This window comes from Peromyscus leucopus, chromosome 15, assembly GCF_004664715.2.
Source record: "Peromyscus leucopus breed LL Stock chromosome 15, UCI_PerLeu_2.1, whole genome shotgun sequence".
Taxonomy (NCBI): Eukaryota; Metazoa; Chordata; class Mammalia; order Rodentia; family Cricetidae; genus Peromyscus; species Peromyscus leucopus.
The window spans coordinates 26,195,478-26,208,614 of record NC_051076.1 but is presented as its reverse complement, the minus strand read 5'-3'; the positions used below and the strand labels follow the sequence as shown (position 1 = coordinate 26,208,614).

General features: G+C 50.5%; 2 protein-coding genes across 6 annotated transcripts in view; one reads left to right on the top strand and one right to left on the bottom strand.

Annotated features, from left to right (window-relative positions):
• The window catches only part of Dcaf8 (DDB1 and CUL4 associated factor 8), a 46,144-nt gene extending 43,631 nt beyond the window's left edge, over positions 1 to 2,513 (top strand). For all 4 annotated transcript variants that reach the window (XM_028865578.2, XM_037211225.1, XM_028865577.2 and 1 more), the window contains one exon: positions 623 to 2,513. In XM_028865578.2, the coding sequence (XP_028721411.1) occupies positions 623 to 739 (117 nt within the window). In that variant the 3' untranslated portion in view covers positions 740 to 2,513. The remainder of the gene's footprint in view (positions 1 to 622) is intronic.
• Positions 2,514 to 2,996: 483 nt separating this feature from the next.
• Pea15 (proliferation and apoptosis adaptor protein 15) lies at positions 2,997 to 12,820 on the bottom strand. Of its 2 annotated transcripts, XM_028865576.2 has the most exons (5): positions 12,613 to 12,762; positions 10,545 to 10,590; positions 6,525 to 6,698; positions 5,122 to 5,277; positions 2,997 to 4,961 (listed from the first exon to the last, which is right to left on the bottom strand). In XM_028865576.2, exons 3-5 carry the CDS (start codon positions 6,694 to 6,696, stop codon positions 4,897 to 4,899), a joined length of 393 nt encoding a protein of 130 aa, XP_028721409.1. In that variant the 5' UTR covers positions 6,697 to 6,698; positions 10,545 to 10,590; positions 12,613 to 12,762; the 3' UTR covers positions 2,997 to 4,896. The 2 variants fall into 2 exon arrangements, with proteins under 2 accessions (XP_028721409.1, XP_028721408.1); XM_028865575.2 differs by lacking the exon at positions 10,545 to 10,590 and having other exon boundaries at positions 12,613 to 12,820.
• Positions 12,821 to 13,137: the final 317 nt, after the last annotated feature.

Sequence of the window (13,137 nt, the reverse complement as noted above, 5' to 3'; positions counted from 1 at the left end):
TGTGCCTTTAAAGAAGGCTAGAAAGTTTCACGGCACACTTCCTTACTACTTTAAAGAGGAATGGAGTAGTCTTGGTTGGGTGTCTTATCCACTGGCCTTTATTTATCCCTATTAGAGCAACTAGTATAAAGGAGGCCCTGTATGATTTTGTTCTCCATCACTATATATACAGTGGGTTATCTTTACGGTTTCAGTGGCAGGAGGGTCTAGGGAGGAGTAGAGAAGAAATAATTGCTCTGGGTGACCTGTGTTAACTTTCATGGTTTTTAAAAGGGGTTGAGAGCAGGGGTCAGCAAACAGATTTTTATTGGGAATGCAGCCACACTCTCGTTCCCTGTATTATCTGTAGCTGCTTTCATGGTACAGAGGCAGAGTTAAACAGTTCTAACAGAGACCATATGCCCACAAATACTTACAGTCTGGCCTTTTAAGAAAAATTCTGAGCCAGGCACAGTAGTAAGCACCTATAATTCTAGCTACTGGGGAGTAACAGGTCACCCTAGGTTATTTAATTTAAAATAAGAAAGGGGGGGGGGGGTTCTGCTGATCCCTGACCCAATATAGATCTATCGTCTTGTCCTTGATCCAGGGACCTTACTAACAAGGATTTCCCATCCTACAGCGTTGGCGAGAACCTGGGGTTGGGGCTACAGATGCGGACTCTGATGAGTCTCCCAGCTCCTCAGACACATCCGACGAGGAGGAGGGCCCTGACCGGGTGCAGTGCATGCCATCCTGAGGCCCCAAACTTAGGAGGGATGGGCTGGGACTGCCAGCCCGATCCTGCCTGGGCAACTCTTTTGGTTCCAGGCCCTTACATTCATCAGAAATGCACTTTGGACTTTTTGTTTAAATAAAGATATCCGAGGAGGACAGACCACAGGAGATTGAACCAGCAGAGAGCCCCTAGGAGTGAGAGACAGCCAGTATGAGCTTCCATGGAAAGGTGCAAAGGACTCAGCAGAAGTGGGCCTCTCCCATTGTCCGGGAGAGGAACAGAGCCTTTGTTAACTGGCTTGGATAGGAAGTGGGGCTTATTTTTCTTTAACCTCCCTTGTTTCTTTTGTGGGGGTGGGGAAGGACTGGCTGTTCAGTACCGAGGGGCCAGAGAGGAGGGTAGGAATGCCACTCTCTCTGGTTTAGGTCGTTCACCTTTTCCCCCTTTGTTTTTTAAGAAGTCTGACAGTTCCATTGTTTTTTGCCCCTGAGCAACCACATCCCAAGACCCCGTTTTTTTTTTCTGGGAATTCTTTCCGAGTCCCTAACCATCCCAGTAGTTTTCTCTTCCCTTTCCACTGCACTTACTCTGTACTTACCACAGTGTTTTGCACTTGATTACGTAGCCTCCACTTTCTCCTCTTCATCCCATCCCCCTCCTAATGGGGGTCTGTGATGGAGGTCATGGAGAAGTGGGGGCAGGCCAAGAGATGGAAGAACAGGAAGAAGTTACCTCTTTGTTTTGTTTTTAATTGTTTGGTGGCAGCAGTTTCCCTGTCCCTATCACTGTTAGAGGCCTAATTTTATATCTATAAATATATTAAAAAGCAAGTTAAACTTGGGCGTATCAAGTTAAAATTATTGTCAAAAGTTTAAATACCTATATATTCTCTATGAACACAATGCAATAAAGGGACTTAAAGGAAGAGTGAGCGAGAGTGATGATACAGAGATGACACGTGGGGTCAGCTGGCCGTTTATGTAGGACTGTCAGGGCCTGGGGCTGACCTTTAGGTTTTACAAGGCTCAAAAATGGGAGGATATTTAGCTGTGCCCTTCTGCCTTGGTGCAAAGGTTTGGAAAAACAAGAAATTCCTCTCCACTTGGCCTCAGGTCTCGTAATTCCCTTAAGTCTCATGGGGGATCCCAGGATTGCTCCTCTCATTGGAGGCTGGCCTGTCTTTAAAACACGACTGAAGTGTGACTTGAGGGCGGGCACCACTGCTACAGACCTTACTCACCCTGGTTCTGTGTGTGACAGCAAGCACACTTGACCCTGGCCTTTGACTGCTTGACTCTAAGCCATCCGACTCCACACCAGCTCCCTCCTGATGGAAGGATGAAGGGGAAACTTCCTGGGACTCGAGGGACAAGCCAGTAGCTGGAAGATTTGTTCTGGTGACTAGGGCTTAGACATCTGTCTTAAACATTGGTCACTGAATATGAAAGTCCCTGTTGAATTCTTGCCCTAAATGCTTTTGCTGCTATTCTTTTGCCCCTAGTTTTCACAAGACTCAATCAGGAATCCTGCATCCTGGGACGTTTCGACATGACCACACTGGGCCAGGAAGAGGGGGGGAAGAGCAGAGGGTGGTATTCCTACACACTCCTTCCTCCTGACCCCTTCCTAGCAGCTCAGACCAGATGCCAGCTACTGCACTTCCTTCCTGAGGCAGGGACTGTAGTAAGCAAGGACTCTATGCCCTCACTGCTAGCAGGGTATGAGGTGGGCTTAAACCATGCACTCTGGAATTTGTTGTATTTTTTTCTCAGTAAAGCTTTTCCCCCCGACTGTTGCTTTGTGTGGTATGTGGTCCATTTATTTGTCACAGTGTACTTTTGTTCCTTCCAGTATAAATGCTTGATTCTGCCAAAGTTCAGTCTGGGGTATCCCTGTTTCTAGTGCTTGAGCTATAGAATGTTGTAAGTGGGATAGGCCTGTTTATGTTAGTGGTACTTAGAGATGGGGTGGGAGGGCGTGCTATTTGGGGATGTTTTCCAGGCCCTTGTTTCATACTAAAGTGAATGATAATAGGGAAAACATGGTTACACACCCCCTCCCAGTCAGAGGTTCCCCAACTCCTTTTTTTTTTTTTTTTGGAGACAGGGTTTAGATGTGTAGCTTTGCTCCTTTCCTGGAACTCACTTTGTAGACCAGGCTGGCCTCGAACTCAGAGATCCGCCTGCCTCTGCCTCCTGAGTGCTGGGATTAAAGGTGTGTGCTACCACCGCCCAGCTCCAACTCTTAATGACCCACAGAAATTCTAGAATCAGTCAGGTACAGTACAGTCAGTCACCTTTATTCCAGGGTTAGAACAAGGCCGTGCACGCTGCAGACAGAGAGCACAGGCTAGGGGCAACCTCACGGCAGCAGGGGGGGGGGTAGCCAGGGTATCAGTCTATTAGGGCAGGTTAGTCTATTTAAAGTTTTTTTTTTTTTTTTTTTTTGCCTTACAGAGAAACTGCTGAAAAGCACCCTCTCTTTCCTGTTTCTTCCATAAGGAAAGCTCCATCTCACTTTTGCTCTCATAGACCATCCCAGATGGAAGGATGGGTTTTGCTTATTTCCTTCCTCCCGGTTGTACAAGTATCTTTTTTCTTGAAGGAGAAGCCAGACAGGACTAGGGAGACTTAGGAAGGACCTTTAAGGCAAAACTGGAGTCTTCGAGGTGTGTGTATTAAGGCAGGAGTCTGCAGCAGTGGCCAGAGGGGATGGGCAGACTGGGCTGGGCTAGGAGCTGAGGGTGCTCTAGCCAGTCTGGCTTCTTCCCTCTTCCGACAGCCTGACCTCCTCCCCTCCCTGGGAAGCTTTGCTACCACATCCTGGAAGCTCCTACCTTCAACTTCCTCTACATAGTCTCTGAGCTTGCATGTAAAGTTAATGTTTGCTTTCTTTTCTGTTTGGACTATGTAACGCTGTGACTGCCACTCCCTTCACTGTGGCATCCCTCCCACTCCTGCTCTGGCCTAGACAATAAGTTAATGCTCAAAACCACAAAAAAGGGCAGACATGGCAGTGCGGGTTTAATATACATATATGTAGAATATATATGTACACACAGTTAGCACGGTCAAGATGGGGAAGGGCATCTTGGGACAGGTAGGAGGCTGGGTTCACTCACTGTACTCTAGTGACTTGGCTTGGAGGCATCCACAAACCCAAATGAGAAAGGTTACCAAGTCCCTTCCTGGATTGAATTGGGGTGGTAATCAGTGTCAGTGCAGAGGAAACCACTGTAATTAACTTTCTTGCTTGGGGAATTCTAAACTGGAGAGTGTGAAGGTTGCTTTATTGGGACCCTGTAGGTTTGGGCAGGTTGAGGTTAAAACCTACAGATCTCATTCCCCAACCTCCCTAGGCTCAGGGTCAGTATATTCAACAGTCTGCGTTCAGGAATGAAATAGAAAGTGGGCCTGTCTCTGTCTGCATCCCCATCTCAGGCTCAGTAGTGCATGGGTCCCAGCATAGTCTCTCCAGAGTAGAAGTTGAGGGTATCAAATGCTGGCTTCTCCATGGGGTTTGATTTTGGGGGCCAGGAAAGGATCTAGTGGTCTTCTCATTAAGATTTCTGGCTCATATCTATCCCAGGCCTGTGACAAGGGCGTAAAAGAGGGCCTGCTGGCACTCAGAACTTCAGCCTAAGGAATGGCCGGAAACTGGGTTCTAGCCAGTCCAGCACAGATTTACAAACACTGAATCCTGGCTCTTCTTTCCCCTTCCAGGTAGAGGTTGAGTAGCTCGTATCTTCCCCATTGGTTTTCTTTAGCTCTAACCATCTCTCCCATACCTCATCTTCACCCTAGCTCCTCAGTGTAGGACAATGCAGGTCCTTCTGCTTCCGTACTTGAAAAGATGTGGGGAAGAGTGGAGGAAAGGGGAGGAGGAGGAATGTGCCAATTTCTGTTTACATAGAAATAGCTTCCACCTCCCCTATAGTGGGGAAATTAAGTTCCCCCTCCCCTGACTCCAGTCCCCTCATGAGGAGGAGGAACTAGATGAGCTAGACAGACAGACAGCCAGAGCGTGTGAACACGCACACACACGCGCATAGTAAGGGGGTTAGGACCAAGTTAGTAAGTGGGTACGGAGCAGGGGGGTTGCCCTAGCCCCTCCCATTGAGGACGGGGAAGGGAGTGGTCTGATGAAGATCCAACCTTCCTCCTCTTCCTCCCCTTTGCTCAGGCCTTCTTTGGTGGGGGAGCCAATTTGATGATTTCTTCCTCAGAGGGCTGCCGGATAATGTCTGGAAAAGCAAAGACGGGGTGTGTCCAGGGATGGAAGTTGCCAGGCAGGCCCATTGAGCATCAATCTCCACTCCCCAAATTCAGGATGATTCTCCACTCTAAGAATATAGTCAGAGGGAAAAGGAGAAGGGTAGCTATGCCAGAGGCATGGTCTGTTACCTTTGTACTTCTTGGCACTGGGGATACGGGTTAGCTTGGTATCCAGCTCATCCTCCTCCGAGATCTTCAGCACACGGGTTCTGTAGTCAACCACCATAGTGAGTAGATCAGGACGGCGGGATATCTCAAAGATGTGCTCAATGTAGGATAGGTTGTCTGGAGGAAGGCAGCTTGAGTCAGAGCTAGGCTACAGCGGTCAACTCTACCCTGTCAACCTGGTATTCTTGAGCCAACACTGAGTTGCTTACGCGGGTTACTGGTTGGTTACAGTGAAAGAAGGGGCTACCAAGCCAGTAGAAGGAAGTTTGAGGCACCGGACAGTTCAAGGGCTGATCCGAGGAAGGACGGGCTAGTGAAATCTTTCTAGGGCATAAGTGGAAATAAAGACTGGGCTAGATAACAAGTCCATCCTTAGGGGAAGGGACAATAGAAAAGCTGCTTTCAAATGACCTCATACCTGTCCTGTCCTTTTTCTACTTGCCTTCCAAATGAGTGTCAGGGAGAATTCCCAGACACCACGTATGGAACAGGGGGATGAGATTTAGAGCCAATCAGAGAGGCTCTGAGCGCAGTAAGAGAAGTGGCTGACAGGGTGGTTTGAGAAGACTATAACCATCGGTCATCGGCCTCCTGCCCAGACTGGCAGTAGTCTGCATTGTGATAGGTCCTCCTTCAGTTTTCCTCCCTGCTACCCAAGGACCACAGCCAGAAGAGTCCAGACAAAGGACTCTGAGGTCACTTCACTCTGAAACACGTGTAACTCAAGGTTTACATTCTCAGCTACCTCTAATCAGACCCAGTCTTTTTAGTCCAGCCAAGCTGCACTGTGTTCCTTTCTTTAACGGGTTCTCTGGATTCTACCTTAGGAATCCCACTTTCCTTTGGGGGCAGTCCATGATCATCATCGTGTGTGAGTGAGTGTGGGTGTGTGTGTGGAGGTCAGCGGATGACTTTGAGGAGTTGGTTCCCCTCTTTCACTGTGAGCCCTGGGCCCTCGGTGGGCATGCATAGCAAGTACTTTTACCTGCTACTCTGCCAGCCCCTGGGACCGTCCTGCACACCATTTCACCCTGCAAGCCCCAGCTGCGTGTGACTGCGCTAAGCCAGTGTCTCCCCCCAGTTTTAAAAAGCAGTAGTCTAAAAGTAGGTAAGAAAACATGGTTTTAAGTTTTACCACTTTAAATTGTTTTCATGTGCTGTTATATATGTAGTGATAGCACAGAAGTATTGAAAAACATTTTGTACTAATAAGGGCCACAAATGAAGCATGTCTAACAATTACTGCCCTGGAACCCTGTAGTCTCAGCGCATATCATTTACCCTGCCCCATCACAGGGGTTCACTTTGTGTAAGAGGCTGTGTTCGTTTCTATTTGCTGAATGAACAGGGAGCCCCTCCACAACCTTTGTCCAGCTTGTTGTGGCTTTCCAGGAAGCTAAACCAGGCACTGCCTGTAGTGATCTCCTCACTCTTCTCGCTGGGGATGTCCTCCTTGCAGGCTGACTTGAGCTGTTCCAGATCTTCGAGGGTGATGTTGTTGGTCAGGTCCTGAAGGAGAGTCCCGTACTCTGCCATGACTGGAGGTCAGGGTAATAAAGGGAGAGGAAACTGAGCTTAGTGTATGGGATCTGGTTCACTTACTGCCAATACTTATCTGCGCCTTACCCCCACCCTCAACACGCACACATGAGTGCTCACTTTGTCCTGCCAGGATGGTATGTACCTGAAATGTAGAGGTTTAGGAGAGAGAGCAAGTCTGGAAGGAGAAAAGGGAAAACTTCTGACACACAAGAAGTAACTTAGGAGAGCTAGGAGCCCAGAGTGACAAGTCATACCCCCCCCCATACACACACAATCTTTTTCTTTTTCCCTCCCTTAACAGTATCCCTGGCAACAGCTCCCCTGACTGAGGAGGCGGTTACCATGGCAACATTCTCCAGACTTTCTTGCAGTCTCCAAGTCCCCCCTCCCCAATTGCCCCACCTACCTACAACTCCTCCCCCTGTCACAGGCTTGCCTAGAAGTGAGAGGCTAAAAAGGTCTGGTTGAAGCCCTTGCATTCTGTCTTCCATTCTTCCCCAGAAGCAAAGGGGTCCCTCATTTCATCTTCCCACCACCCCACTAATGACTCATTTTGGATGGATGCCTAGTTACATGGCCTGATGGATCCCCGTCGCGCCCCCCCCCCTTACCCCTGCATTAGAGTATTAGGTCTTAGGGTAGCAGAAGCAGTGGGCCACCCCTGCTTTGTGGAGCCCATTTTTTCCCTTGATAGTCTACTAGGCCCCAACTCGGCCCTCTCTCCTAGCCTTTGTGCTGTGCCTGCAGCCCCCGCGCCCAAGAATACCAAGCGGCTGGCTCTGGCCCCCTGCCCAGTTCCCAGGCAGGCTGGCTGATAGGGGGAGGGGAGTCTAGATGTAGCTTTCAGAAATCTGGCAGGAAGGGGGCTGCTAACCTTTTATCAACATCCTCTGATACTACTTGCAACCTGGCTTCCCACAGGCAAGGCTAGACTTTACGTAGGCCTTCATACCATGCCTCTCAGGATCCTTAGGTCAGGAAGAGAATTCAAGGACACTCTTCACTAAAATAGGTACTATAGCTAAAATAGAAAGGTCAGACCTGAGGCTGGGGAGATGGCTTAGTGGTTAAGGACACTGGCTGCTCTTCTAGAAGACCTAGGTTCAATTCCCAGCACCCACATAGTAACTCTTAACTGTAACTCCTGTTCCAGGGGATCCAACACCCTCACACAGACATAGATGCAAGCAAAACAATGCACATTAAAAAAAAAAAAAAAAAAAAAAGGCAGACCTTAGAATGAACTTTGTGGATTTGATAAAATGTAAAACTCCAGTGGTAAGCTAAACTCAGTGACCTAACTGAGCATAGTGACCTATGCGTGTAGTTCCTACATTCAGGAGTCTAAGGCAGGAGAATTCCAAGTTTAAGGTTAGCCTGGACTAGATAAGCAAAACCTTGTTTCAAATAAGGAACTGTTTTCTGCAATGAGAACATATTTTTATAGTCGGAAAATTCAAGCATTAAAAAAGGAACTACATCATAAACATTCTGTGGTTAGACCAAAAGGTGGGCAAGAAACTGAATGGCCTTGGACCTGACCAAAGCTGCTCATGCATCATCCAATACTGAGCTGGAGCTGGCAGATCAAAGGGGCAGGCTGACAAACCTGTTTTCCTTGTTTCTAATCTCTCCTATAGGGGAACTGAGGCAGAGCCGTGGGCATTGCGTAAGCGTGGGCCCAGAAGCCCCTATTCCCATCCCCCTTCTTTGGCCAGAAGAAACAAATCTCCCTCCGCGGCAGGCACTGTGACACAAACAAAAGCCAGACAGCAGGGCCAGCACGACCCCTGGAAGAATTGGTCAGAAACATTTTTACTTGCACACCCAGGTGCCACCAGACAGAAGGGCCCAGCGGTGGTCCTACCAGGCAGGGCCAGGGACAATGCTCTCTGACTGTCAGCACCAGGAACCATCTCTGCCTTGAAATCTAGGTCACACAGCAGCAAGCTGGAGCCCAGCCCCGCCTCCACTGATAATCCTAGGGCAGAAAAGGGGGCTGGGGGAGGGGCTGGAGGGGGCTGGAAGAGCGGCATAGGATGGAGACAGACCCTGCCCCAAATGAGGCACTAGGACCAAAGCCTCACTGGAAAAGGGGTCAGACTGCCTTGATTTCACAGGGAAGAAGAGTTTGTAAATACGAGAGCTGTTGTGGGAGGAAAGTGTGTAGCGCTGTGTGTGAATCTCTCAGGAGGAGTTAAGATTTAGGGCTCTGGATCTAAAACACAGATCTACTGGGGAGGTAGGCGGGAAGGGATTAATGTGTGTAACACACACACCCACAAAGGTTGGGGGCAGCGGGTAGGAGCTTTCCAAGAGTAAAACATACAAGGAGGCCCTTAAGAGGAATGTGGGTAGTTATATATAAAGTGGCTAGGGAGAGATAGCGTGTACATGTGTGTATGTACACGCTGAGTTTTCCTGGGTGAGAACAGGTATGTGGAAGATACAGTAGGTGTGTTTGGATGTTCTGGTAATGAAGGTATGTTCAGCACTAGCTGTGAGCTTACGTGAGATGTATGTTTGTGTTTGAACCAGTTGAGAGTATGCAGGAAAATGTAAGCACAGACTCACATCCAGAGGGATGAGGGGAACCCACAATATGACCGAAGAGAGCTAGCCTTGGGAAAGGCTGCACATGAGGAATGCAGTGTGTATGGCTGGGGGGGCGGGGGGAGGTTAAGCACGGAGTCCACAAGGCTGAAGCCTCCACTCAGCTGTTACCATAGCAACCTCAATTCAGGGCAAAACCACTACCCCACCACCCCCAGTCCTCAGGACAATGACAGCTCCGATGGGAAGAGCATGGAGCGGGACAGAAAAGACAGGAATAGGGGCTCTTGAGGGAGAGTGAAGGAGAAGCTGAAGTCACCATTCGCCAGGTGGGGCAGGAGCAAGGGCAGAGCAGTTAGGGGACATTTTTTAGGGCAGAGCTAGGCGGGATCTCCGCGACATGACTTTCAGGTTTCACTAATCAGCTATTATCCCTGGCTAGTCGGTCTGGTTACGGCGGGGCTTGGCCTCATTCATCCTCACCAAAGATTTAGAATTTCTAAGGGCCTATCGAGAAGTCTGCCTTCCTGGCTCTGAAAAGTTCTCATCTCTGCGGCAGCACAGAGAGCTCAGGAACACCACCCGGTGGAGGCCATTCTTGGGACAGGATACCAGGGCAGGAACTGGAGTGGAGGCTGCCAGGAAGTCAGTTCCCTTCCCTCCCATCTCATTCTGTATTCTGCTCACTGCTTCCTCACACCTTCCTTCCTTCCTTCCTCCCTCCCTACCTCCCTACCTCTCCTAAGCTGGCTCCAGACTTAGTCTTGACCACTGAGGATGCTGGGGAAGAAGGAGCCTTTTAGGTAAAGACTGGGGAGATGGCACTGGACAAGAAGCAAGCCACGAGGCTGCCCAGAGAAGCCCGGCACAGGATAAGCACCTGTGGTCGAGGTGGCAGCGCCAAAACAATTGGAGTCTTTGGACACAGATTTGTGGTAGATTATCCCTGTCCCCAGCATTGGGTGCCACGTAGGAAACCTAAAAAGGAAGCTTGTGGATTCGATTTTACCCCTCCCTCCACATCTGTTACAGCTGTTGGAGGCCGAGGAGGGAAGGGGCCATTCTATACAGATGCAAGGACTGGAAGGTCCCTCTCATGGGCAGGAGGGATTCCTAGGCACTCAAGTCAGTCCTGTCTGAAGCTGGGGGCTGAGGAAGTAGTCAGCGGAAACAGGTGGGAAGGAGGGCCCAGGGTAGTGGCTATGGTAATTTAAGTGAGGTCGGGGCCCCACATCCAAGCAGAACAGCAGTGTCTTTCTTTCAGTATCTTAACTGACTTCTCCCCTAACCTTTTGGTCCAGCTTTGGAGATCTCACCACACACTCTTCTTTCATCCTGTAACAAAGAGGGTTTTACAGTTCCAAGGTCAGCCTGGGAGGAGGACTCCAAAATGTACATCTAAGAAGAAAAACAGGTTGCCTCTGGGACTGGAAAGGGCCATGCCCAAGATGGAGGAAGCCACAGATAGCTGGCCCTGGATTGAGCAGGACTGTGGGCAGGGCATGGGCCCTGGGCATCTCCCTAGACTAGCTGTCCTTCCCAGCTTTGTCTCTTCCCCATCCATTTGCTTCCTCCTTAGTCATTTTCAGTTTCTTTTTCTACCCCCTTCAGCTCCCTTCTTTAACCCCACCTTGAGCTTGCTAGACTAAATTCCCAACCCCTTTTACTTTCCCAGTGGGCATTCATACCTTCCATCTCTTCCTGTTCACTCATCGCATGTGCTGGTAGCCATGGCTACCCTTGAACTCCGTGAGACTCAGGTGTCCCCACCTAAATACCCAGAGCTACCATAAGGAAGGGGTGAGCTTCCCTCCAGAATAAGAAAAAGTTTGACGGGAAGGAATAGATACACGGTTGGTTACTGAATATATAATGGCTGGCTCCTGACTAGCTGGTGAAGACGGCTATCTTGACATTGTACACGAAGATCTGTGTGTGAGGTATAGTGTGAGTCTGTGACCTTCTGTATGAAGTATATGGCACCTGCTGAGCACAGGTGTCATACATACATAGTAGGCAACCCGAGAAGCTGGCAGCCCAAGGCATGCTGGCAGTTTCCCCACTGGAGTATTTAACCACAAAGGGAAGAGCAATTAACACTAATCGCTCATACAGCCTGGGGGCCAGACACATAACCTAGAGAAACAGGACACACATGTTCACATGTCCCTTCTAACCCCCTGCCTTCTTCACCCTCCCCAAGTTCTGATCCTCTTTAACCTACACCCCAGCGTTCTTCTGGTTCCTCTGGCCACCCCTTTCTCTCCGTGGTTCCCTCTATGGATCTCTGTCCTTTCTCCATGTCTGTCTTCTCACACATCCCCCCCTACCCCCCAACTTGGGTTCCATCCTTGGCTGACTCATTTTTTTTTTCACCCTCTCTTGCTTCTACTCCCTCCTCCATCCTTTGGCCACACTGATGCCTAGAATCTAGCCACTCCCAGGTACCCCCTGCTCTAAACGAGCAGTCAGCAAGAAAGGTCACAAGAAGCCCCTCACCCAGGTAAGAACATAGGCTCACCAGTCCTTGAGGTATTGTCTACTAAAGCTGTCCATAAAATCTGGGTGTGTTTGTGGTCAGTGGCCCTTCCATCCACTACTCAACATTCCTGTTGAGGATGTCTTAGAGCCTCCGGTCAAGGAGACTCCACATGGGAGGCAGTGGGTTGTGGTGGGTTGTGGTGGGTGGGTGGGTGGGTGGATGCGTAGTGCAGGGATGTTGTGATTTGGTTTGTATGCGAGGATGTGTGTAAGTCACATGGGTGTGTGTCACTGTGTGGTTAGCTTTTTTTCTTAAACGTGTTTGTGTCCGTGTCGGTTTTGACATGGATTTTTTTTTTTTTAATTAGGGTCTTTACGTAGGCTACATCATTCCTCTGCACCCCCAGCTCCTTCCTCCTTTCCTCCGGGCAAGCTTCCACCAATCCCACTCTCCCCAGACGCAGTAGGCTGGGTGTGAGAGCACACGTACCAGCTGCCCGAGGAACTGAGGCAGGGCTGAGCCGAGCCCGGAGACCGCCTGCAGAGGCGAGTCCGAAGCTAGAGCGAGGAGGGAGGGGCGGGAGCTGGCCTGGCCCGGCCGGCTGGGCGGGAAGCAGGCTACATCCTAATCCCCAGGCCCCATCGGACTCCCAAACTGCTGTTGAGCACAGAATGGGCGGACGAAGCCACTCAGCCTGCAGCACAATCCAGACTCTGGATGCACTGACATGCACCCCACGAGGCCTGACGCCGTGGACCTGCCTGGATCCTCAAGCTCCCCTATTTGCTCCCCGGGTTCAGGATCGTGACCTCTCCAAACCCAGACCCCCAATCTACCCCCTCCCTACGACACACCTCCCCTGTGCCCCCTCTCACCGCCTCCGGAGCTGAGAGCTCAGGGTGCGGGCACTCCTGGGTCCCCGGTTCCTAAGCAGCGTCTGGAGCCTGCTCCTTGGCTCCTGCCGCCGCTGCCGCCGCTCCTGCCGCCGCCGCCTCTTCCGCCCGTGGAGCAGAGCCTGAGCCCAGCACCGCCTCACCCCACCCGACTGGCCGGTGATGTCAGAGCCGGGGAGGGGCGGGGGGCGGGGAGCGGCGAGAGAAGGGGGAGGGGAGGCAGGAGGGGACAGGGACTGTGGACCGCCGTTCTGGAAGACTCCTAGGATGCGGGCAGTACTGGGCCAGAGTGTGAACTCTGCCTCTTTCACTTAAACTGTGGAACAATCCTCAGATTATTTTTTTCCCAGTGGGTCGCTCTTCTGCCCCCTGGCCTTTGGATGATCACGGTGGCCAGGACCCCTGGAAGGCGGAAGCAGTTTGGATTGGGGGATTTGGAAAGTCTGTGGCCTCTGGGTTCCCTTGGCTACTTTGCTTTGGTGTGTGGGAAAACCTCCCTCCTAGCCT